General features: G+C 36.0%; 2 protein-coding genes across 4 annotated transcripts in view; both read right to left on the minus strand.

The window, feature by feature from the left end:
- ICE2 (interactor of little elongation complex ELL subunit 2) overlaps window positions 1-8,758 on the minus strand; it is a 60,672-nt gene extending 51,914 nt beyond the window's left edge. The window contains exons 1-3 of one of the 2 annotated variants that reach the window (XM_061157284.1): window positions 8,601-8,758; window positions 7,529-7,663; window positions 5,368-5,472 (exon numbers count right to left, since the gene is read on the minus strand). In XM_061157284.1, the coding sequence (XP_061013267.1) occupies window positions 5,368-5,472; window positions 7,529-7,569 (146 nt within the window). In that variant the 5' untranslated portion in view covers window positions 7,570-7,663; window positions 8,601-8,758. Of the gene's footprint in view, window positions 1-5,367; window positions 5,473-7,528; window positions 7,664-8,339; window positions 8,444-8,600 lie in introns of those variants that run through there. The other variant, XM_061157285.1, reaches the window with a different exon arrangement.
- Window positions 8,759-13,346: 4,588 nt separating this feature from the next.
- The window catches only part of RORA (RAR related orphan receptor A), a 781,107-nt gene continuing 767,468 nt past the window's right edge, over window positions 13,347-26,985 (minus strand). For both annotated transcript variants that reach the window (XM_061157286.1, XM_061157287.1), the window contains 3 exons: window positions 25,444-25,554; window positions 24,389-24,501; window positions 13,347-22,762 (listed from right to left, as the gene is read on the minus strand). In XM_061157286.1, coding sequence (XP_061013269.1) covers window positions 22,598-22,762; window positions 24,389-24,501; window positions 25,444-25,554 — 389 coding nt within the window. In that variant the 3' untranslated portion in view covers window positions 13,347-22,597. The remainder of the gene's footprint in view (window positions 22,763-24,388; window positions 24,502-25,443; window positions 25,555-26,985) is intronic.

Below are 26,985 nucleotides of genomic sequence, written 5' to 3' on the forward strand. Positions count from 1 at the left end.
AGTTATTCAGTTTGGAAGTTTCTCCCCTTTACTGAAGAAGAGTTAATCACTCCTGCCAATTATATATGCAGGTATTTTGGATTCACATTTTATTACAATGCAAGTTGCTTTTTAATACTCAAATTCTTCAATAAGATATATCAGTTAATGTACTGAACAAAAGCCACTAGGAACAGAATAGGATGAGGTCATAAACCTGCAGTTCACAAATTCATTGAGATTCTAAATTTTCAGGTTTCCCCTGCATTTATTATCTCAAGAGTTAAAAAGAAAGCTAGAACACTGTGTGGATATATTCTATGGAAGCAATGGTTATTTGAAAAAAGTTGTATAATCCTCTACCACTCATGCACATGGCTGAGTCGATCGAAATGTCTTGTATGCATACAGGAAATCTTAGCATATCTATAGTGAAATGCACTAGAGGAAAAAGTAGTGAGTAGCTAGAGAACCTGTTATCGTATTTGTTTACAAAACGCCACCCCCAATTGAAAAAAAAAAATCACCTTATTATCCCAGTTAAGGTACACTAACACAAATTTCTTACCTGGTACATATTCTGTCTCTGTTACTGCTATTCAGTGTTATAATCTACACTTTTCATAAGAGTCTTAAAGTACACACACAAAACTACATTCTCTTAGCCTCTGCAACTTTAATTTCCATCACAGTAATCGTACCCTATGATTTGGTTCCAAACTAAACAACAATAACCAAAAGGAAGGGAAACTAGTGAAAGGATGAATGTCTGCTGATTCATTCTTCATTCCTCCATTCATTAGTATTTATTTTGAGTGACTACTACCATGTGCCAGCCCTGTGCTGGGTAGTAGACATACAGCCATACAACCAACACTGAGTGTGGTAAGTCTCTACTCTCTAGGATTTTATAATCAAGTGGATCAGACAAATGAATGGGGAAGAAACAGAAGTAAATACGTACATCAATACAATGTGACTATGGAGACCTCGGGTTTCCAAACTGAACATATTGAATAGGTGACTGGAGAGAATCCTAAGGATATGAAAATCAGGGATTAAGAGGAAGGGGAGGGGAAAGAAATATCCAGAGCAATGATTCTCAATCTAACAGTATTAACCCTCAGAGCATTCTGGAAGCCTGTGCATGTATCTGGGTTTTCCCAAAACAGAAGAATAGAAGGCATTTAGAGGTCAAGAACAGTTGGTTTTTATAATGTGTGGTAGTGTCCTGCACAACATTCAGAAGTCATTTCAAACTTTCCCTTCTCATATACAAATAAGTGTGGTCTGTTATTATTACTGTATCATTATTATTATCCAGCAATAAATTTTACTTTTATTTTTATGATTTTTTTTTGTGATATAGTTTATCTTAAATCCAATTTTATTCATGTTAGCTGGTGCATCTGACTACTTCATTAAATCTTCTAGTGCAGTAGCATCTACTATAGTACACAACAAAAATGATTTTCCTTTTATTTCACATTTATGTAAAGCATTAAAGTATTATGTCTGTGGCTACTAATATCTATGAATTTTAATTCATAGCAAAGAGGTGTCTTATTTCTTACTAACATTTGTCATGCAAAGTAGGAAAGTTTCAGCCTCATAAGTCTGAGGATTACCATTATCTGTGTCTGGATGAAGGGTGAGTCAAACCCCATCTAAAACTACCACTAATGTGTTTTAGATCACCTTTAAAATACTAGAATAAACATGGTAAAAATTTCAAAATTCTTTAAAAAAAAAAAAAAAAAGAAAGACTTAAAAGACCCCCCAAAAAGCAAAATACTCAAGACTACTCTTTTAGAACTAAACTCTGTATGGAAAACTAATCAAGAGGGCAGGTTAGTGAACAGAAAAAGAATATTGGAAGTTAAAATAAGGATGCTTAGATTGGCTCTGAAAATAATACAGGTGAAGACATACTTAGCTACTAAAGTTTCTCCAATAACTGCATAAAAAATAAGCATATTTTAAGTTAACAAAATGAATATTAACTGCTGATCTTGGGAGAAATGTAATACAGCAAATTGATTTCTCACTAGAAAATGTCTTGAGAGCTATTCAAACCTAACAGTATTGTGTCCGCAACTCTTAACAATACTGCTTCACAGCTGTCTCTCTGAATATGAGAACATGTCTGTCCTTGTGGCACAAACTGGCAAATTTAATTAAGCTGCTGCAGCAACAAGATGCTGACTCAGATATGCCAGAGTAGGAATGTCAAGAAATTCTAGCAGTTTAAATTGGCTACATTCAGCAAAGAATGAAATGGCAGCGCATCAAGATCATTTCTGTGTGCAGTGCTGTCAAAATCTTCATCAGGGAGCAAGCCAAAAGCATCTGACAGGGTTTCTCTATCCACATTTACAGCATTATATTTAATTTAAGTTGATAGTTTGAAGTTTTCTTCCTTCATTTTGTCAACTACCCACTCTCCTATTTTACCTTAAGTTTCTATGGAAAAAAGGCAGAATTCAAAACTTTTTGCTTCCTATACTTTAAAGTCTCCTGGTTTGGGTAGCTTCTTTAAGTAGCATTTGGAAATGGTGCTTCTAGCTCCCATCTCAAGTCGACCTGTACCCACTGAATTTGATTTACTTATGTACATTAAACATGTTAAAAATTTTTTTCTTCTTTTTTTTGTATTTGAAGCTACTTTCCCTTTTGCTGCCTTAAAACTCAGTTATAAATATCTATAACCAGAAACTAATTTTTTTTTTGAAACTAATTTTTTAAAAGGCCAAATTTTTACCTTTTAGTGGAGGGAGAAGGGTTGAATTAAAAACCTCACATTGAAAGTAGCATAAACAGAGGTATTAATATTTTCTCAAATATGTTATTTATAGAACATAAAAAATTGCAAAATTAGGGCTAATAAATTTACATTCTTTCTAGTTTTTTTTAATCAAGAAAACTGGTAATTAAATATAGTCTAAAAATTCATTCTTACTACAAGACAAAAAGATTTTAGGAGTTAAGTGTACTCAGCTTCCAGTAATATGTCCTCTTCTTTACATATTTCAGACTATAATCCACACTTGGGATATGCTGAATAGAACCAGATTCACAAAGAATCATAAAATATTTAAGAAGCAGAAGCAGAATGAATAAGACTAATACTGGAAATTTTTAGTCTGGAAAGATGAGGCTGAGATAAAAGTTAATAGAAGTGAGTTTTTTTGTTTATTTTTTTTAAGAGTAAAGATATATGTGCACTAAATCTCAGGACATGAATATTGGTAGGCATTCTTTGATTCAAATAAACAAAGGCAATTGTTTAACTGATAACAAGCTTTAAGAAGTTAGTTATCTCCAAGAAGTGGTACAAGCTGGATAATAGAAATAGCTTCTGAAAAATATTCATAGATGCCCACTGATAAGGAATTTATAGTCTTAACCTTTTGTAGTTGATACTTGCAAAGAAAATAATTATGCACTTCAGCAAGAAATGTTGCTCCTGAAACTGCCTCTTTAAAGCAGTTCTGAAAATGTCTTATTAATACAACTTCTGCTTGCCTTTATTTGAACTTACCTATTTATCTGATGGAATAAAAAAAAGACTTGTTTAATGTTTTTAATGGCAATCTGGCAATATCTATAAAAATTAAAATCACACACACATCTTCCTCTCATAGGGACTTGTTCTTATACCAGCAAGTATATAGAAAGGATGCTCACTGTTTCTAATAGCAAAGGAATGAAAACAGCCTAAATGAATATCAGTGGTAGCAATGAGTTGATTCCACTAAGAAATACCACAGTCACCAGAAAACCAGGAGGAAAATTAGAGGTGAGTGAGATACCTCCATAGAAAATAGCTCATTATCTTTACAGGACTAGTTTTAACAGCCTAGTGAGGGTAGGAGACAGATCATAGTGAGATGTTCAGTGAAAGCAAGTGCAGTGGGATGTGCAGTAAAGGGAAGGTGTTCTTTTTTTTCCCCCCATTCTGTTTCTCAAATAGATGCTCCAAATCTGTCTTTTGGCTGAAGCATTTAATCCATTTAGAGTAATTTTTGGTAATGCTATTTTGTTAACTGTTTTCTGTAGGTCTTATAGCTTTTTTGTCCCTCATGTCCCCCCCAGCAAACATATACAAGTACAAAGAAGTCTAAGTACAAATGAGAGAAGAGGTAACACTACCTAGGAGGGAAGGTGAAATTCAGGGATTGAGACAGGACAAACTTGAGCATGCTTAAATACTGATCGAGAGAGAAGAAAGAGGGAATTCCCTGATGGTCTAGCAGTTAGGACTGAGTTTCCACTGTAGGGGGCACTGGTTTGATCCCTGGTTGAAGAACTAAGATCCTGCAAGTTTGCGCCACTTGACCAAAGTGCCCCCCACCCAAAAACAAAAGAGAGAGAGAAGTGGGAGTAACAGGGGATGCTAACTGACAGGGCACTGAAACAGTGGAAAAGATGGGGTCCCATTCCATGCAGAGGGTGGAAATATGTTTCCTCCGTTGCAAAAGTGGAGAAAAGATGAAAGTAAACATTGAGCTCTCCTAGGGGAGCTCCCCAATTCTTCATCTGGCACATTATCATCATTTCTTTCTAGTAAACTTCATGACTCAGTTTTAAGATTCATCCACAACAGAGTAGATGCAGCCAATCACAAAGGAAAGAAGAGCTGTTATAGGCAGGTAAGCAGTGAGAAGGGGAAATTATTACTGTCACAACACACATTCTCATACCAGAAATTTGGTGGCATGAAATCTATGGCAATTTGGTGGTATCTATTAAAATATAAAATGTTTATAGTATCTGCCCAAATAATTCAATTTCTATAAATTCATCTTATAGAAATAATTACAAGAAATTTATAAATGTTACGGTTAAAACTGCACAAACATTTTACAATATAAAACTGGTGAAAAGAATTAAAAGTATCTCTGTATAGTAAAGTAATATGCAGCCATTAAGAAGACTGAGATAATACAGGGGCACAAAATACCTAAAGTATTATGTTAAATGAAAAAACCAAATTGCAAAAGTTTTATAGTGTTTATAGTATTTATAGTGTGATTTCCAACCTACATCCCTCTTTTTTGGGCCGCATACTGCATGGCTTGTTCGCTGACCAAGGATTGAACCCAGGCCCTCAGCAGTGAAAGCATGAAGTCCTAATCACTGGACATCCAGGGAACTCCCCGCATTTTTAATATGTATCTGTTCATGTGTAGAGAAAGGTCTTAAAAGATGTTACATATGTACACCAAAGAGTGGTCTTTTGGGATACTAAGTTCTTCTATTTTCTAATTTTTAACATTCCTATAATTCAAATGTTTCACAGTAGATATAGACAGGTAGATATAAAACTTCAAGTATCAGAAAAATATCAAATATGTATATAAATAACCAAATAAATAAGCATATTACCTGCTAGATAAAATACATAGTTCTTTTAAACTTGGAGCCATGGAATGATCTTTATAATTTTCTCGAGAAAAAAATGTCTTAAGACCATTTTTTGGTGAAACATCCCTGAAAAACAAAGTAATTTACTTGGATTTGACAACTGAAATATCAGGCAAGATTAACAAGCATAATGGTACAACTGCAATTTAAAACTACATGTCCCCGACCTCTCCTTTCCCAGAAAATCACTTCTTAATGTTTTAACTTCCCATACCAGATGTGTGAGTTTAGATGTTTTACTTCTTGTATAGTTTTTAAGCTAGGCCCATTCTGAAATTCTCCAATTTCAATAATCAGCCTTGTTTTTTCCTTTAGTACTCATTTTAGGCTCTGTGGCATAACATTAAGCTGTTTGATTGCTCAAAGAAAATGCTTCCCAACTTATTTTTGTCTCATTCACCATTGTGCTTGGCCAAAAAACACTACAAAGACTGATTATCCAATTATTTTTGTTTACTTGGCAAATGTGATCAATAGTGTGCCTCTGCTAAAACCACTTGTAAGGTCATATATGATTTTCCATACTGTAATTAACTTACAGACTAACATACTGTAGTCAAGGCTTTCCATCTAGTAAGTGTCAAATAAATGCTGGTTTAAGGAAACAATTTAAAAATTAAATACACTGAGACTCATTAATCTAGGGAGGACAAAAATTAGTAGGATTCTATAGAAAAGAACAGTTCCAAGGTCTATAATACATTGCAAAGGCCCTGAACCACACTTGGTTTCACAATATCAATGGTACAGAACAGCATCTGTGTTGCATTTGAACATATTCTTTACAGCAAGAAGCATAAATGAGCATATCTCTAGAAACTTACAACAGAACAATCTAATCAAATAGCACCTGCAGCTGGCCATTCCTAAAATGGGAAATTCTAGCATATTTGCCCCATAATCTTTTCTATTTTTAAAGGTGTTTATCTAAAAAACAATGATTAATGTACAAACAATAAAATTAAAAAATCTTATTTGCTATACACCAGGGTAGTTTCTTATTACTTCCTATGTATTTGTGACATCTCATTAAATTCTAAAATTTTTGCATAACATACAAAAACAAAGTCACAGGCCCAGGGATCGTGAGCTCCTTGGAGTAAGGGAGCACTGTTTGCAATAAGCATGTACTTATTAAGCACATACTGATTTTATCTGATAAATTTGACATTTTACACTTTGTAAATTGAAGGTGTATAGCATGTTACTTCGATAACATTTCTATATTGTAATATGATTGCTAGTGAAGTAAATACACAATATCATCATCTACATTATACTAGAATACATACTGATTGAATCTTTGAGTCAGGTGCTATCTTAGCTATCATTGTTATCCCTTGTAACTTTTATATTCTCCTCTGCTAGCAAACTCCTTCACTAGTATAGATGTTCAATAAATGTGTGTCAAATTGACCTAAAGCAGCACATACATTAGATTTCTATTGCCACTATATTACTTAATAGAGTCCTTTATTTGGGATGGTCTCATACACTTCTAAAATAGTCTATGCATTTACATTATCACTTGATATAGATTCCAATATTTAAAAAAAGCTTGTCAATTCTTAAATAAGGTCTATTCCTTGTACAGATATGGGCTAGGTTCCTGAATACAAGAATATTCCAGTATCTCTCCTTCACTAAGACCAACAATAAATACAGGATGGACTTATACACAGATGCAATCCAACTGCTGAAATGTCATCACTTTAGGAGAGGAAGTACAGTCAAAGGTAACTCAAAACTGCTCAGTAGGTGTGGATGAGAATTGTAAACTCCTAAGCTACTGAACTTATCCTCTTGAAAGGAGGCCAGATACCCTCCTTTCCTAATCTAGTCACCAGACCCACTTCAATCTCGTTGCGTAGGTGCCTAGTCAGTCCCTCAGTTGTATCCGACTCTTCAAGACCCCCATGGACTGCAGCCTGCCAATTTCCTCTGTCCCTGGCATTTTCCAGATAAGAATACTGGAGCAGGTTGCCATTTCCTTCTCCAGGGAATCTTCCTGACCCAGGGACTGCACCTGTGTCTCCTAAATTGGTAGGCGAATTCTTTACAGCGGAGCCACCTGGAAAGCCCCTCAGTCCACTTTAGGGGATTACAAACAGATGTAACTCACCAGTTCAACCTTGGTTCACCCATGGCCATCATGGAGTTCATATTCCTAGATTTCTCCTTCACTCTAGTTCACAATTCTGCTGCCTGGCTGTGCAGGCTCTTAAAAGAAGAGGATTTCTCCAGAATTTGCACTCAACTGAGGAAGAACCAAAGATCAAGAACAAAATCAGGTGACTGGCGGGCCAGATACTGTTAAATCAGATGAGGCAAGAACCTGTTCCTAACACCTGCCCTCACCCGACACAGACACTTAAGAAAAAAAGAAAAAAAAAAAAAAAAAAGCAGACAGATGACTATTTCCAAGGTCTTTGAGGCGGAACCGTGAAGCTGACACAGGATCAGTCCTTCTCCATTTAACTTATTCCAAGAACTTCGCGAAATAAGACGGAAACACATTGGCATTCTCACTGCTCATATACTAAATCCTGTTAGGGCACGGGACGTATATCTTCACTCAGCCTCCTGCCCCGACTCCCTTACTGCCAAAATAAATCATGCTTCCACCTTCCCAACGATAATTATGGGGCAAATTCTGGGGAGCGACGAAGGGCAGAAGCTCTGGATATCAAGAATCTTTCAAACAGAACCTCACTTTTGCGGAGACTGAGGTCTAGATAACTTAAGTGGCATTTAACGGGATCACGAAGAGGAATCACTAGCACTACAAATCTGGTCTGAACATCAACACTCCAAGTTCAGTGCATCTCCTGTCATCCTGTGCGTACAGATAAAGAGTTTGTGGGCAACTCAGCCAAATGCTAGAGTCTATCTCTCAGTAACGGACGGGCCTCACCTGTTCCTACTGAACCCACCTTCCACACTTTTGCCCGGAGAGAAGCTGGGGCGAGAGAGCCGAGGAAGACACAAGGAAGGCTGAGGGAAAGGGAACTAAAGGAGAAGCAAGGTTTCAGGGAGCTAAGAAAACGGCCAGCAAAGCCGGAGAACAGGTCTGCGCTAGCACCAGCTGTTCAGGGTCCCGGCACGGCCAACGGGCCGCCATGTTCCCGCCTCCCGACTCTCACGAGCGCGCCCTCCCCACCGCGTCTCCGTCACAAAGCTGCCTTGCCGCCCACCTCGTGGTCAGCGGCGGCTCTGGCTCAGACCGCGACCCCCCGGAACAGAAACTCATCCTCCACCCGACTCCTCTCTCGCCCGCGCACTCCCTGGGAAGGCCTTATTTAAAGGACGTGGCGGCGCCGCCTCGACCCTGCGTGATGGCGTCACCAGTGACGCAGTGGGCGGGGCCCTCTCCAGGTCCCCAGACTCCTGGTAAGTCTGCCCTGGAAGCTGAGACAGGATTTGCTGGACACTCGCTTGAGGGGCTGCTGCTCCTAAGTCGCTTCAGTCGTGTCCGACTCTGTGCGACCCCATAGACGGAGCACACCAGGCTCCTCTGTCCCTTGGATTCTCCAGGCAAGAATACTGGAGTGGGTTGCCATTTCCTTCTCCGGGCTGCATATTGTCCTAGAAACTCCTCCACCTTGAGGGTATGGTAAGTTGGAAGGAGGACAGGTGACAAGTACAGTATTGGACAGACCCAGACTTTGTTGTGACTTTACTCAAGTGTCTTAACTGACTCATCAATAAAATAGAGATATTGTGAGCACGTGTGTGTGAGCGTGGAGCACCTATTCAGCAGTTTTTTGAGAGGATTAAATGCATTTTCCTATACTTAGAAAAGCGCTACAACCATTAAGCTGTCTGTTTTTCTTGACTAGCAGCAACCTTTTATACCAAGAAGGTTTGCTTGGTTACATCTGCCTTCCAGAATACCACATGTATACTGACCTGTCCGCTTACCTCTTTGGTTCCTCAGAGCTGAGAGGCAGTCTCCTGGGTTATACTCTTCAGTAAGTCCCTGAATAAAATTGAAACTCACAGCTCTCATGTTGTGTGTGTTTATTTCAGTGGCGTGTGTGTGCACACACATACACATACACACACACACACATTATAGATACTATGGGAACCCAATGAGGAGGGAACTCATTCTGACTGAGACAATTTAGAGGCTACTTCAGAGAAGAAGTTTCATTTAGCTGGGTCTTGTGGGCCTAGTAGGAGTTCATTGGATAAAGGGGCTGTGGTTTTGGGGGTGTGAGGAGTACATAAGTATGAAACAGTGTTGTATGGTGTGGGGAGGAGAACGCTACTGTATCACTGTGTTGGGGAAGTGAAGGCCCTTAGACGGGGGAAAGGGAGGGGCCTAAGAGGGTCTTCCTACCATGCTAAAGAATTTAGAACTTTGGACTTATTCTTTGAGTTATAGGGAAAACACGGTGTGTGTGTGTGTGTGTGTATAAAACAGTTTTTATTGAGGTGTAATCCATGTTCCATAAAATTTACTTCAGTTATTCACTGATTTTTAGTAAGTGCACAGCTGTGCAACTCTCAACACTACCAAGTTTTAGAACATCTCCATCGCCCTGAGAAATCCTGTGTGCTCCTTTTCAGTTAATCTCTCTTCCCATCTCTATCTCTGGCCAAACACTAAGCAGCTTCATAATTCTACAGACTTGCCTTTTCTGGATGCTTCAGATAAATAGAATTATACAGTAGATAGTCTTTTGCATCTGGATTCTTTTCTCCTAGTAGATCACCCATTTTTGAGGATCATCCATGTTGTAGCAAGTATTAGTAATTGGTTTGTTGCTAAATGGTAGCACATTTATGTATATACCCATTTTGTTTATCCTGTCAACACAATGAATGTTAGATGGTTCCCACTTTCTGGTTATTATGAGTTATCTTGATATGAATGATTGTATACAAGTCTTTGTGTGAAATTTGTGTTTTCATTTCCCTTGGGCAGATACATAGAAATAGAATTGTTGGGTTGTATGGTAAATTTGTGTTCGACTTTTGAAAACACTGCCAAATGTTTTTCAAAGTGATTGTTCCATGTTATTCTGTGGATATTCAAGCAGAAGATTTTATTTCCATTTTTGCGAAAACTGAGAAATAAACTCGTAAGTTGTACAAGAAGCCAATTTCATTTTGAAAGAATTTACAAGAGTAGTTACTCATTTTGAGTTTATAAAATGGTTCAGTGGACTACAATTTCAAAAAGAACTTTAAAATACAAGTACCTGGCTAAGTGAAGTTATCAGACTTGTTATGTGTATTTCTTCTTGTCAGCCAAATCAAGATAGAGAAATGTGCAAGGTCATCTATTTTTTTTCTTTTTTAAAATCAGTACCATGTTATTTTCCTACCCCTCAGCTAACAAGCTTCCTGTGCTTGATCTGGGATGAACTTGGCCATGAAGTGAAGCTGCTAACTACTTCACTCAGGGAATTTCTTCTGGAATTTACAATTATCCATAAGGTCTTTTCAAAGTGAGAATCCTGAAATAGCCCCCTAGCAAAGATGTTTCAATCTAGTAATTGATTCAGAAACTAATGGGAGAAATACTGTTGCCAACAGTAGTTTGTTCTAATTAGGCTTTTCAGCAATAAAGGGTACTTCAAGTGAGGAGGAATTATCATTACTCCTGAAAAGCCAAAGAAATGCTGTCAGAACAGAATGACTAAAGTATTCAAATTTTTCTATTCAGAAGATAATAGTTTTGAAGTATATTTTATTGGATTCTAAATAAGATGATCTCTGGGCTAAAATAAGACCCAGAATTAACTGTTCATTTGAATGCCAATTTTTTTTTTTTAATTTTTAAAATTTGAAGTATAGTTGATTTAAAATGTTGTGTTACTTTCTAGGTTATCACAGGATTTTGAATATAATTCTCTGTGCTATTCCATAGGATCCTGCTATTTATTGATTGATACACATAATAGTTTTTAACTGCTAATCCTAAACTCCTAATTTATCCCTCCCTATCCCCTTTCCTTTTTGGTAACCATAAGTTCATTCTCTATGACTGTGAGCCTGTTTATATTTTGTAAATAAGTTCATTTGTATATTTTAGATTCCTCATTTAAGTGTTACACATGGTATCTGTTTTTCTCTTTCTGACTTATTTCACTTAATACAATAATCTCTAGGTTCATCCATGTTGCTCCAAATGGCATTATTTCATTCTCTTTTTTAAAATGGCTGAGTCCACTGTATGTATGTACAACATCATCTTTATCCATTCCTCTGTCAAAGGAGAGAGATTTAGGTTGCTTCCTTGCCTTGGCTATTGTAAATAGTGCTGCTATCTTTTGAATTTGTTTCCTCTGGATATTTGCCCAGGAGTGAGATTGCTGAATCACATGGAAACTCTATTTTTAGGTGTTTTTTTTTTCTTTTTCAACCTCCATACTGTTTTCCACATTGGTTGCACCAATTTCTCAGCATTTTTTTTTTCCCCCTCCACATTCATTCCATGGATGCTAGTTATTTATAGGTAGACCCTAACTATCCCACAGAGTGAAGGTAATAATAGCAGAAATAATTCCAAGTAGGACAACTAAATAAGTATTTGTCTTTAGAATACAATGTGTATTTTATGGAAACAGTAAAGAAAGAATGGTAAAAGATAGATGTGAGACTTGTTAGGGGGTGACTATTGTAATTAACTGTGAGGGAGGCTAAAATTAATTTTGTTCTGTAGGCAAAGAACAAGTCACAGTTGAACCATCTTCTCCCCTACAAAGAAATCATTCTGGAATTAAAAATACTGTTTGAGAAATCTATCAGGCAGATAAGTAACAAATGGATTACTGAGACATGACTATATCTTATTAGAGTCAATATTTCCCCTCCAAAAGAGAAAAAAATCCAGAATCATAGTAAACACACAAAGACTTTTGTTAACTCCTTAATCATAGATAAGTGACATCAGGAAAACAAGCTCACAACTGATGGTGCAGGAAAAGGAAAAAGTGGCTGTTAATCTAGCAAGAGGCTTCTGCCACTCTTGGGTGTTTAGGTTTGCCTCCAGACAAACTGGGGATCCATTAATGTGATTCATGATGTTTGTTATATGCAGTGACTTTGGGGATCATTTCAAATATTTATTTTACTAAGTGCAAGAGATGCTTAGGAATGTGGGTGGAGCAAAAGCCCAACTCAGTTGCCTTTAGTCTGACTTCAGTCTGACTTCCAAATATTTTATAATGTCAATGTCCTTGAGATTACTTTGAAAATAATTTATGAAGAGGCTCTGCATCATTAAAATTATGTGATAGTTAGCTGAAGTTAACTCTATTGGTTTACTCCTATCTGATCTACTCAAGAGAAGGGGCCAGCCTGGGATGGTACAATGATAGCCCAGGTAAAGTCAGATTTTTAAAAAGTCTTTGGCATCCTTAAAGCCTGTGGTTTCATTCTGACATTCTCCTTTAATGATTTCTAAAGCAAAGATGACAAACTGTGGTGTGAGTTCAGGTTTTCTGCCCTCCTGCATTCAGGGTAGATATCACCGATCAGTCATGGCACTCCTTTGAGAATCCTCATTTCTGCAATTCTGGCAGCTACTATCAACCAATAGACGTTTCCTCACAAGTTGAAATTTCCTTTGCCTTTTCTGATCAAAGGGTAGCTCGATCCTTGTATATGTTTTGTTCCCTGCAAAATAGAGATGAATTATATTTTTTTAAAGTACTACCTTATAGACCAGTGCTTCTCAAATGTTAATATGAAAACCAATCACCTGGGGATTTTGTGAAAATACACATCCCGTTTTAGTAGGTCTGGGATAGTGCCTAGGTTTTTGCATTTCTGACAAGGTCAAGGTCATGAGTGATGCCAGTGCCACAGGTCTATGGACCCACTTTGAGTAGCAAGGTTGTCCTACTCCATTCTATGGAGACAAGCTAGAAAACTGTACATGCAACTCAAGAACCAAGAAAAAGAAAGAAAAATGAGGCAAGTGGTCCATTAGAAGCTGAAATTTTATTATAGGATAACAGTACATAAAGCACATCTAAAATTGATGTGTTCAATGCACTTTTAATAAAGGTAATGTAATATTAAAGGTACAGTTTCTAAGTACAATATAACAACATTCATATTAGAATGAAAATCGGAGTATTTAAAAGACAACATTAAATCTCTCTTTTTTACAGCTTGTATTTACAAAATGAATCAAAATATTTTTTTTTTTTTAAATTGAGGACTCAATAAAATAAACGGCTGGAAATAAGCAGACTACTGTAAGAGTGAATTGAAAAGAAAACCCAATGTCAGTGAAAAGTTGGATGATCCTCTAATAAAGATCATTAGCAAAGTTTTAGTACAATACTATTTTTTAGGATTCCCATAAATGGCTTGCATTTTTAGTGTGGCAGAAAAGGAGTTTTTACATACTGTACACAAAACAGACAGCTCATATTTATAGGTACAGTATTACTGTTTCCGAACTTGCATGTATATTTACAGAAGGCTGAGTTTGTTACTCACAGAGTTTTTTGAAATTTGTGTGCTTAATCCTCAAGACCCACACACAATTAGAATCAGCATTTCATGTGGTCTTTGAAAATGTGGCTTTAAAACTTAAGTTTTAAAGAAGAAAGTATTAACCATAAGGCTTGGCATACTTTATAAATTTACCAAAACAACCCAGGAAAAAAGTTGGAATTTGGGCACGCTTGTTGTCATTTAACAATTATCAAATGCTGACATGTGCTGGCCACTGTGCAGACACAAAGAGATACTATCTCTATCCTTAGGAACCTTAGGATACGAAATGGTGCTAAAAAAAAAAGTTTCAATCCCTTTCTAAGCAAAGCAATAAGGAATGAAATGATTTGTATTCAAAGAGATTTCTCCCTAAACTGTAGCCAATTCACTTTAAAAGGTTAACTATTAGCATTAGCTCTCATTAACCACATGATTGCATTTATAATTAAGGTAACAGCAACTCTTCCATAAAAATGGAAAATGTCTAGAATTGTGGGTAAATATTCAGTGCATGGAAGCCAATAACCATGGCTTGAGAATTTATCACCTTCAATTACAAAAAGTGCAGTAAACAGAAACATTTGCTCTATATTTATAAATTGCTCAAAAATCTTTGCTAAAGATCTTACAAATTCAGTAATATTACAGAACAATTCTAATCAATATTTAATAAGGTTAACTACATCCTTAGTTAGATATTTGATATACGTGGATTTTTTTTTTTTTAAGAAAGCCAATAGGTCTTGGGGGAACAGGTGAAAGAATTAACTAAGCTCATTATTAAATGACTTTTAAATGAAGGTCCTTCACGCAGTTCATGGAACTGGTTGAGGTCAAGTTAACACAGAACATCCCTTGTCAAAGCTGCTTTATTGCCCATGTTCTGCCATGATAGCGGATGTCTCTATACTTCTCATGGCTCAGGTAGGAGGGGAAAGGTTTATTCTGCCATCAAGCCAACAAGGATATTTTATATAAATGTGTATTATCTATTATAGGAGCTAAGTACACAACTCTGTCAGGTGCCAATAATAAGGTGCTTTAGTAAGAAAAAAAATAATACTCCATTAAACTAGAGTGTTTCTTTAGGATCTTGAAGGCCTGGCAAATTATTTTTCAGCTTAGGAGATATGGTATAAAGCCAAGTAGCAAACATAAAGTAAATGCTAATACATTTTCATATATCCATATTTATAAACAAATTCACCCTATAGATGTCAAATATCCATACTAAGGAAGTAATTTTATCCTAATTAAATACACTCTAGAATAATTTATATCATGATATTATGTATTTAAAGAGAAAAGCATGTCCCAAATCCAGCACTCTGATACAGCTGCCGTTGGGCACAGGTAGATATATATATATATGTATATATATACAAATATATAGTTATACTCAGTGAAATTAACAAGACCCAAAGGTGGTATTGTCTAGGAATAAAAGGGTTTTTTTTGTTGTTGTTGTTCACAAAAGTAACTTATCTAGCACCACACATCAGAAAAACACAAAAATAGCACACTCTAGTTCTAAACAGCTATGTCTAAAATAGATTATATAGTAAAACCAGTATTATACAGCATATTGTGGATTTGATAAACAGATAAATATTTGCACTGAGTAGGCTGTTTATAATATAACATTTTCTTATCTATACAGAATGAAAGCCAAAAAGTTAACTGTATAGAGATGTGCAGAACAACATTAAATATTATGACTCAAAAGCAGGGACGAAGGTAAATTTGAAAGAAGAGTAAGAGAGAAAATGTTTACAGGCCATTACAAGTTCTTAAGTTAATAGTAAATAAGGAATCAATTGCTCAAGTTGAAGAAAGCAGTAAACAAGAGATTGCATTTACATGCAGATGTCTAAAATTTGTATTTTTTTAAGTCTATGCACAAAAGTCATTTGTTTTATTGCTTGACATTCAGTTATGGCTAGATTATTTAACCTATTTTTTTTTTGTACTTTGGAAACAAGAATATTGTTAAAGGTGCCATAAAAATGGACAACATTGAAAACGGTTTGCAAATAAACCACCTAACACTGCAGTTCTTTATACATATTAAAAGCCTTGTCTGGGGTTTGTCGTATGTTAAATATATTTAAACTGGGAAAATATGTTGTTGCTTGAAGCCTCCCATTGGCCCAAACATCCAATACAAAAACACATCTCCACAAAAGGAGCAGGCAGACAATACAGGTACATTTAAAGAAGCAGCCAGCTAATGTCCTAATGTTTAAAAATTTACCACTGTTTTATATGAGATTTCAAACCATTGTGGCTAAGAAGAGAGTTTTAGATTCAGGAAGATGTGTACAGTACATATAGATTTGTGTGTGTGTGAAATCATATTCACTATATTGCTCAAGAATTATCTGCATTTACATATGCAATCTGTTCAATGATAACCAAGTTCGTAGGAATACTATTCATTCATGTTAAAGTAATAACGAGGAGAAAAGAATCACACACGAACACTGCAAAGAACTTAGTTGCTCTTGGAGAACAACATAATGGCACATGCAGCATGTCAAAGCTAATAGGAAGCTATCTTTCATCAGTTCTTAGAAGGGAAACAGAAAAAGAGATGTGATGTTCATTGTGGCAAACACTAAATGTCAACAGCAAATATGGATTTTCTAGGCATCTCCTTAAAATTCTCATATTCACCTTCTTAACACAAGACTCCATGTTATGTTGCATTGCTGAAAAGACATTGTTTCTATTTGGACTGAATATTCTGTCATTCATTTATAAATAAATAAATGACTGAACGTATTTATTGCTCTAAGTTCTGAGGGTCTGCTTAAACATGGAGAGCCCCTCCATCTACAATATCTCCTTAGCATGAAGCCAGGCTTCCGGATTATTTTAAAAACTGTACTGAGAGCCTGATAAAAATGAGCTCACTTACACAAACAAGCAAACAGACCCAGAAGCGAAACCAACTACTTTGTAAAGATAGTGCTTGCCAACCTTATCTTAAGAATAAACAATAGTAGGAAAGTCTCTTTCATCAAATCTGGTGGAATCTCTTTAATAATACCAGTGTTTTGGAAATACAATGAAGATGTGTATCATGGACTGTTAGTAATAGATAATGTACTGTTGCAACTGCATTTATGGGCATATACCCTGATCTATAGGATAAAGTTGTTTTTATGGGCTTCTGCTGTATCATATCTTTGTAAGAACTGGGAACTAAATGGTATAATATGTATGTCAATAACTTCTGTGTGTGTATGTGTATGTGTGTGTATATACATATATATATATGTATATGTATATGTATATGGGGAGAGAGAGATTTCTGCCAGTTTTCATAGTCTTTATCATCAAAACAAGGTGATGGTTTCTTTTTTATCTAAACAACATGGAAAGTTATCCTAAATTTTGCTTTTCCTTGGGGATAAGAAAACAGGTAAAGCTTCTTCTGAAAGTGTACTCTAGGTGTGGAAGAATCAAAGCGAACAATTACACTGAGGTTCACTGAGGTTATGGAAAGTAACATATTGAAATAATTACTTTCAAAATGTTTCAAAAACACAAAATGTTACCCTAAAAGCTGGCTCATGTTGCTGTTACATTGGTGGGTTTTGTTTGTCTTTATAGCCATTTGCTCTTATATTAACTCAACAGATGACAAATGTGGAAGTAGAAGACAGTTAAAATCCCCCCAAAAGGAATTTTTTTTGTTTGTTTCTAGAGGAGAACACAGTGAAAAAAGGAGTTACTTGCTGGTATTTGAAAAAAAAAAAAGTTTCAACTTTTACCTCTCTCACTGGGCTGATGGGCAGGGCTCTTATCTCACGACTGCTTCTAAAATTTTTATCCATACTATGTAGAATTTGAAATACCTTTTAATATATAATGCTATAAATAAAATCTATCAATAATATTTTAATTATTAGAGAAACAGTGAAGTATGCAGGATTGTACTTTGAATGATGCTCTTGGTTGATTATGACCTATTAGTTTATCTTTTGAACATACTGGCATCACTTTATACTGCTCTGGAAGTTATTCAATGTTTTTAAGCACATAAGACCGAAGAACATATACATTTTGAACAAAACAAAATGAACAATAGTGAGGTTTACACACACGCAGTTCTACACAGTTCACTTGTGCCTTGGAGGGATAGTATTATCATAATTATTAACAATACAAAACACAATTTTGTCCCAGTAGTACTGGCCACCCTGTTTTAAGAGTTTTAGAAGATCCCTGAGCGCATTGTTTGTTTCTTATAACCCGAACTCCAAAATGATAGGGCTTCTATTATTGATATCAAGATGGATTGTCATTCACAGTTAAGTCAATCGTAAGGTGCTTATTTACCCATTTTTTTTTCCCACCAATCAGCACAAAGAACTGTCAGAAAATAATTTTTTATTATTATCTTCAAATAATAGCATTGGAAGGACACATGATTTAAACAATCAATGTTGGAAACAGTGGCTTTAGGATTATTATCTGGCTGCCCCTCAACAATAACAAGTGATTCAATCGACATTCCTTAGCCAAAAACAAAAGGCAAAAAAAAAAAAAAAAAAAAAACAAGAAACAAAAACCAAAAAAACTGTACAAATATGTAATTTTCCCTGAGGGATCAAAGTACACCTGGAAGTGCTCTATGTACATATTGCACTAGAGAGGAATGAAGAACATGTGCAAAAAAGCAACAATGAGAGACGCTTACATCCTACTTAAACCTTTTCATTAAAGATTTTACTAGGTTGTTTTGCATTTTGGAATGTCGGAACACAAACAGCTATTCCTTAAGTCTAAAACTAAAAACACGTATTTCTACTATGGCACATTCAATGAAATAAAAAGTTCTCCAAAGACAGATAGACAAATTCCATCAAGAAAATAATACAAAGTTTGTTTGTTTGTATTTCTTTTTTTAGAAAATTACATTACTTTCTTTCTTTGTTTCACATTACAAAATCTTTTTTTTCTTTACACAAATCACATTTTATTGCAGGAATATTTCAAGTGCCATCAAATATTTATAGAAGGGTTAAAAAAATAGAAGTCTCTCTAAAGTGGTCCAGACAAGGCTTTGTATAGAATAAATCTTTTTTTTTTTCCATCTTCTAGTTTTGATTTAAGTATTTTGAATACATTTTCTTTTCCATTGACACTTAGTAGCCTAGAAGCGGTCTGACACATACACATCATACATACAAAAACCACATGTGCGCGCGCGCGCGCACACACACACACACACACTCACACACTCCCTCCTCACCTGACCCTCAGCCCATCCCCATACGCTCACAGAGATCTGAATATCCACACTATAAAGAACAACCAAACTTAGAAGCAGTGTCTTAAGTAATGTTTTCTTTAAGTTAGAAAGGGTGAATTAGGATGCTGAAGACTTAAAAAAAAATCCACACCTTTAAAGCAAATTAGGATGCTGAACACTTAAAAAAAAAAATCCATAGCTTTAACCACAATTTGCAAACTGCCCCCAAAAGCACTTTCATCTGCACTTTTGATTTCATTGTGACCAAGGCCAGTTTCTTCACAACACAATGCAACCATTTGGACACCACTGTCACCGAAGGTATTCAGGCTTTGTGCAAAAGCCTTATTTACCATACGTTTAAAAATTGTATAAGAGGCATTACAGCAGTCAGGATAACAATGATGTGATTCCAATCTTTAAAAGACTATTGGACATTTATGTTTAGGCAATTTTAATTACAAGAATGATTAAGAATAATTGTTCTATATCACCAAGTATTTTGTTTCATCACACAGGTATTTCTATAATAAGGAAGAAATTAAAAATACAAAGTTTTTCACATCCTTCTCTGCACTTCATATTTTTTCAACAAAAATTGTTTAACTTCAGATCCCAACTTCGATCCGTATAATAGTTGTTCCCTCATTTCACCGAGCACGCCTCTACGACTCTGTTCCTACACTGTCGATGTACTTCGTCTTAAAGTCCACACCCTGTTTTTCTTTCACAAAGACCTAGTAGCAGCATCATGTCAATGTATCTTGGTTTACTCCAAAAGCAATGTCACCATGGAGTGACTTACTGAGATTAGAGCTTTTTTTTTTTTTTTGCATTAGTTACATGCAAAATCCTTTCTGGGAAAAGAAATTTATGTTCAACATTGTATTCTCTCTCACCCTCAGAGAAGTCCAATTAGCTCTCATCATTTCACAAATGGACACTGGAATTAGGTTTAGTTGCTCTTTAATGCGCTAGCACCTGAGGCTGGTCATATTCAGAAAGCTTTGGTTAAAAAGAAGTTAATAGACTTTAATAAAATCATCCCCAAATTTAGTGAATCAAAATGACAAAGAAACAAAAACAAACCCAAACCAAAATAAAACACACCGTTTCTTCCCAAAAGGAGAAACAATGGGGTGGCGGGGGTGGGGGGTGGGGAGGATGAATAAATAACTGAACTAAAGTTGGTACTCTATTCAGAGTATAAATACTATTGATTTTTCAAGGAACTATGTTTATTTAAATTAAAAATTTGATTTAACCCTTCTTGCCCAAATATAAATACTATACTTTGACTGTTACCTCTCTATATAAAGTCACATAAAGTTTTATATGCTTGTAAGAAATTTAAGTAAATACTATTCTCATCTTCTACTTATGCTTAAACCCTTACTGTATTTTTGAAAAAAAAAAAAAAAACATTTTGTTAAAAGATGTTATTTAGGCTTCATACACACTTCTGTGTGAATAGTTCCTTCCCCTTTTCCAAGTCCCTCAGGAAACAAGTCAGAAAGTCAGTGGAGTTAAAAACAGAGTGGAGGGCTCTGGGTGACCCAGCAGGAGTTGAATTCCTGCAGAAGATTGGAGGATGGGGGAAGAAACCCTGGTGGTAGAGGAGATCCTTTCTTCCCTGTAAAAGGGTGCTAGGAAACGCTCACCTTTACACTATGGGAAGATGTTCTCTCTTCTCTATAGACATGGTCTTTGATGTTAGGCCAGGAGTTTGAATCCCACTCCAAGTGTGACTAAAATCATCTAAACACCTATATTCCCAAAGGTCACTTATTTTAGAATATGCACACTTGCCTTATCAGACTGTTCCTTTCCCCTCCCCACCACTGGGAATTATGTAAAATACAAAAAACACACACATACACAAAATTAAACAAAAACAACTCAATATTTCTCACCTGAATACAAAAGCCAAACTGTCTTCTAAAGATTTAATAAAATAAATTACAGTCCACAGTTTTCTAGTGAAGATAAATACAAAAGAAAATGTTTGCAGCTTGCATCGACTTCACTTTAAAGACTTAACAATAGTCAACATTTAAATAAGAGAAACTAGTTCAACATCGTATGTTTCCTTTGCCCTCCTGTCCACTGACTGTGAAATATGGAGAAGAGTGTTCTAGAATGACACCATGGAGAGGCAGTTAGTCTAGAAACCATTCACTCTGAAAGTCTCAGGGTTCCTAGATGATACCAAGAACATAAACATTCACGAACCAAATGCTTCATGTCTTCACACATGGGGGAGTGTGCGTTTGCTCCAGACAAAATCTTTGGGTCCTTCTTCTACTAAAAGCTAGATTCTGATAAATATTCTGGTTACTGATCTGTTCTTAAAGCCTAAGAATTCCAAGTTGAGACTGAGTCTACTCAACTATGTAAAATGAGCACCCCCCACCCCCCAATCTCCATGAGGTGGCATGTTCAAAAGCTTTTGAAAAATACTGTGCATGAGGGTGTAAATCCACCCGAATCAATCACTCAACTTTGTATGAAGCATAAACACATCTATCCTTAAACTTATCCAAAAGCAAAGTACAATTTAGGGAGAGTTCTGTGTCTAATTCCAAATTCACATGTAAAAAAAAAAAAAAAAAAAAAAAATCCAACAGCATGATTTCTAGATATGACCAGCCAGTCTTTTAAAAATAATTGTGTAAACAGCAGCATAAATACCTCCCGACGTACCTTCCAAGCCTTCTCAGTTAAACTTGTGTTTCTGGTGCACATGCGACACGACAGTGAACACGCTAGCATTTAATTTAAAGAAAAAAGGTGCAAAATGAAAGTGCCTTATCAATTCAACAGGAAAAGCTACTCCAGTAACTACATTTTATATTAATTAAAACAATATATAAACAATATCTCTTTTTAGCTATATATAGTCTTCATGCCCATTTACCCTGTAATATATTATAATGCTATTGTTGCTAGTGCCATGGACCCTTTTCGTGCCATCCTGCTGACTGGCAATAATCGGTGAAAAAAATAAAAACTTCCTTCATGAGACAAAGAGCAAGTTGTGCAAAGTAATGCCGCAACCTCCGCTATGCACACCAGTCACCGATTAGTGCTGGACCCTCTGTGGTTACCGACAGATGGGTGACTCTGTAGAAAGTCTGTGGGCAGTGAGCTACAAGAAAAGGACATCTTCCAACTTTAGTACCCGCCTTCTGTTGTAAACAGAGGTCAACGATCAAGAAGTCGAGACAGAAAAAGGGTCCATATCTGTAGGCATAATGGAAATCATATGCATGAGAAAAACAAGTTCAACTTTTATTTGTTTTCATTGTTTCCCCTCCTTTGCCTGACCCCGATCACCAAAGGATGTGCAGTGTGTTGGCGCTCCAGGTCTGTGCAGGGCCATATAAAGTGTCTCGGTTAATTGATTTGTTTGCTTTTCATTGTTTGGACTTCAGACATTCTAGAAGTGCTTAGGTGATACATTTACCCATCAATCTGCATGGCTGGCTCAAATTCTGAAGTGAACAACTCCTTGTATAATGGAGGAAAATGAAGTCGCACAATGTCTGGGTATATTGCTTTAAACGCCATTAGCTTTTCTGTATGCCGTCCACATAAGGCTCTTAATGTAGACACCTTGCATATTAGCTGTAAGTGGAAGAAAGGACACGGGGTTAGGAGAGAAGAGATGCGAGAATCAAAAATCAGGGAATCTGGACAATCGTCACAACGCTGTTTACAAAGATGAAACACATTTGAAACAGCTTAAACATCTAGTAATAGAGGGATGGTAAAAATAAATGATATACTCATAGAATACCAGGTATATGTTAAATATGATTTTGAAGACAAATATTGTCTTCAATAATTTGTAACCCGAAAAGATGATCATAAGCAAAAGAACCCAAGTCTCTTACTTCCTCCTCCTATTCCAACATGCTTTCTGCTCTATCATGCTGAACCCTGCCTTTTACCCCCGGGGAAAAGGAAGAGATGTGGTAAGAGAGAACAGAGAAGTGGATCAAGGGGCAGCCACGGGTAGACAAAGTCACTGCTACTACAGGCAAAGCCATCTTTAGATATTTTATGCAAAAGGAATACTAGCCAACTCCAACGACAAGTTTCTTCGCTAGAAAGAGCTCTGCCTAGAACAAAGCAATTCCGGGTCTGAGCAAAAGGCCTTGGTTTGAAAAAAAAATAAGTTAACAGGACTGGTGGAGTCTCAGCACTGACTATTTACCTGCTGAGGACAGTAGCATGACTTGCACAAATGCTTTTTAAACTCTACAGCACTGTACAGCACAAAATATCCAACTCAGAATCATCCTAAGAAATGTTTCACCAGAGCATCGATCTTGACCATGTGTTATGTGTTAGGTGCTCTCTGTAATCAAAGACCCTAATGGTATCCTGGCACTGGGGCAAGAAGATGGAGAAGGGTGGTTCTTCCATTTCCCATTCCTGCCTCAGTGTCTCATTTAATAGATGCAAAATCAAAAACAAACTGCAATTAACCCCCAACTTCTCCTTTCTGACCTTGCCTAGCTATCAGGAGGAAAGAATGAAAGTAAACAGGAAGAAAACCCGAAACCTTTCAAATCATCATCTGGAACAATAAAACAAATAAAATAATCCAAGAAAGAACAGGGCTAATTTTTCTAAGACTAAATACATACTACTAGCACTAGCATCAAAGGATATTAGCCTATTTTAAATTGCCATCCTAATTATATTTTTATTGTGAAAGATAATAAGCACAAATGAAATCTTATGTTTTGCATACAGGGTAGTAATGAGAAATTGATGAAGAAAATACAAAAGTCATTTACTGTTGATTATTAATGAATTTAATAGAAATAGAACTAAAACTAAAATAGATGGCTACTCTGGTTGCTTTAGTCCTTCATCACTTTCTTCTTCTAAATTCCAAGATTTAAATTCTAAGTTCTCTAGTTTATATCAGTGTGGAACATTAACTCTGCTTTCTGCCCATCTCTTATGGAATAGTTGGGGGAGGGTTTCAGAATGAGCAGTGCTTTAAAAAAAATTCAATCATTGCTCTATTATTCCAGGACACTTTATAACCAATGATAATAAATAGATCTTAACCTGAATTTTGGCACAAGAGAATTTTCTGAAATGGAGATACTTCTTTTCAGTAGCTTGCCACTAACTGAGGATTCTGGGGTCTGGTGGGATGACTTACAAACATGATTGGCGTGATCACTGGCAAGGGGTAATCAGCTGTGTCAATTGGAAACCTTTGGCTCTCACCTTTGTTAGTATTCCATCTTCTCGGTGATTCTTCTGTAGGACATGTTGAAGAGCTAGCTGAATTTTCTGTTGCAGCTTTTCGATTTTTACCTTTTCCTGCAGCCATGAACGATCTAAGTGTGAAAAACCAGACTCCTTAGTATTCTTCCAGTTGGTGTCAGAACACCCAATTCCTCCTGACTCTTAGATATAGATTATTACACCACAATACAGAGTCAGGGACTATTAGGCCACTTTCACCCCTCATTCAAACTTTGCTCCTAAAGAAGAAAACTAATCCATGAAACAAAACAGAGTGCTAAGCCTTTCCATTTTTACTGACATCTGAAGGAAAGGAGGGTCCTCCTCTTCCAAAAAGACAGTCATTTAAATCTAAAACCATGCTCAAACAAGTGCAAATGCAACCACCACAGCCCCTCAACACTTTCTGAAAGTTACATTTCTGAAGGAAATACTCATATCAATTCTCCCAGCCATTCCAAAAAATATGAAAATTGTCTTAAGAGTACAAGGCAACTAAAATTGTCAAGAGAAAGCCAAATTAATTAAGGGCTGTTAGTTTAGGATAGAGTCTTTATGACTAAGAATTCCAAAAAGAAGATAGCAAATTTTCAAAAGTGATTGTCACCAAGAGGCAGTACTGGTTAAAAACAGAGATTAAATTCAGATAAACTTGTAGATGACATCCAAATGGACTTTAAGAAAAAGGAGAAGGTTTTAAACACCACATTATCTTGGAGATTGGTGTTTAAGGAGGGCAAGCCTACTCTGCCACAGCATTTCTCTTGTTATTAGGAGGTTAATTGTAGACAGGATTTTATTCAATTCTCATTTCTTAAGAGTTTATCAGAATGGCATGAGGTCTTCTTAAAATAGTACAAGTACAAATGTGTGTATCAGAGGGATTGTTACCTGAAAAACTGAAAATTAGATCTTAACAAGGGTGGCAGTCTCTCTTTGTATCCCCCTGAATATACTATAGCCACTATAAGTTGTGTACTTGTAAAAATTCTTTACCTGGACAATTTAAAAACCGTTATATTTGGTTACCTTACCTGCTGACATCAGGACAAATGCAGAAAATAATGCAATTTCATCTTCAGTCAGGTGCATAGAACATAAACTCTTTCCAAATTCAAATACAAAGCTAATAAAGTCTTCACAACCTGCCAAAATTAAAGACAGGTTAGGATTTTAGTTATTATCCTAGAAAAAAAGATGGAAAAAAGTGAAGAGAGATCTAGTAGTTGAAGATCAGAGAGAATACTAATAACATTTCTTGTAGTGTAATACTTTCAAACCTTAAAAGAAAAAACCAGTTTAGACACCATCACCATTACTACCAATATCATCATTCACAATGAGAGGAAACTTTAAAAAATATTGTAATTTAAGATATATACATGTATTCTTTTATTGATCACACCACATGGCATGTGGGATCTTAGTTCCCTGACCATGGATTTAATCAGTATCCCCTGCAGAGGAAGCACAGTGCCTTAACGACTGGATTGCCAGGGAAGTACCACTGACAGTGAACTTTTATTAGGTGATTACTACGTTAGATGCTGCTCTGAGAGGATTCTTTGGGCATTCTATCAATACTACAACAGCCCTATGAAGAAAGTATTATTGTTACTATCCCCACTGTAAAGACAAGGAAACAAACTTGGGAAGAAAAGGAATGTACTCAAGATTCCACAGATAGGAAGTAACAGCGTGAGATTCAAAGCTAGATGCCTAACTTCAGGGCCCACACTCTTAACCAACAGAGCCTAACAGCTATAGTCTGAGATGCTAATTTCACTCATTTTTTGTTTTCCTTAAAACAAACAAGCGTGTTAAAACAACATGCTTAAAAATGAAAACAAATGACACTTTATGGTAGTAAAACCATTATAATTATTATAGAACTGAAAACACAGAATGTGAAAGTTCCATAAAATAAAAATCCACCCCCCAAAACTGGTTAAGTTTGGTGTCTGTTCTTTCAGATTTCCATATTATGTGCATATAATTAAATGTCAATGGGCTATTCTCAAGTATATATACCTCTCAAATATATATTCTCAAGTATATATGCCATTTACTTGTTTTTGAAATCATTTAACAATATATCTTGGATACTATCCCAATTTTAATGACTTTATCTCACTTTATTTAAATTATAGACATCTAAAATAATTTATTTCTAAGGTATATGCCATAGTTTCACTTAACTACACTTTCTTTCTTTGATATCTCATTAACATTGTTATTTGAGGGGTATGGAAGGGCAGACTTTCAGATCTTTGCTTGATTTATGTAGTAAATCATATCCTCCAGTTTACTGAATAACATATCCCCTGGAAACCTGGTTCTTAAAATCTGGAAGGGAACTGGAAGAATATACCAAATAGATAAAATGAAACTCTAGACCTTTACATGTCATATGGACACAAAGCTGTCAATTTTCTATGGTAATTAATCAGAAAGTATTATTAACACAGGTATGTATTAGTGTATAACATCCTTTAACTCTTATATCCAAAAAAACCCATGATTTCCATTTTGTTCAAGAGCTATCACCCAACTCCCAACTTTTCCCCTAGCCCTGA

This window comes from Dama dama, chromosome 12, assembly GCF_033118175.1.
Source record: "Dama dama isolate Ldn47 chromosome 12, ASM3311817v1, whole genome shotgun sequence".
NCBI lineage: Eukaryota > Metazoa > Chordata > Mammalia > Artiodactyla > Cervidae > Dama > Dama dama.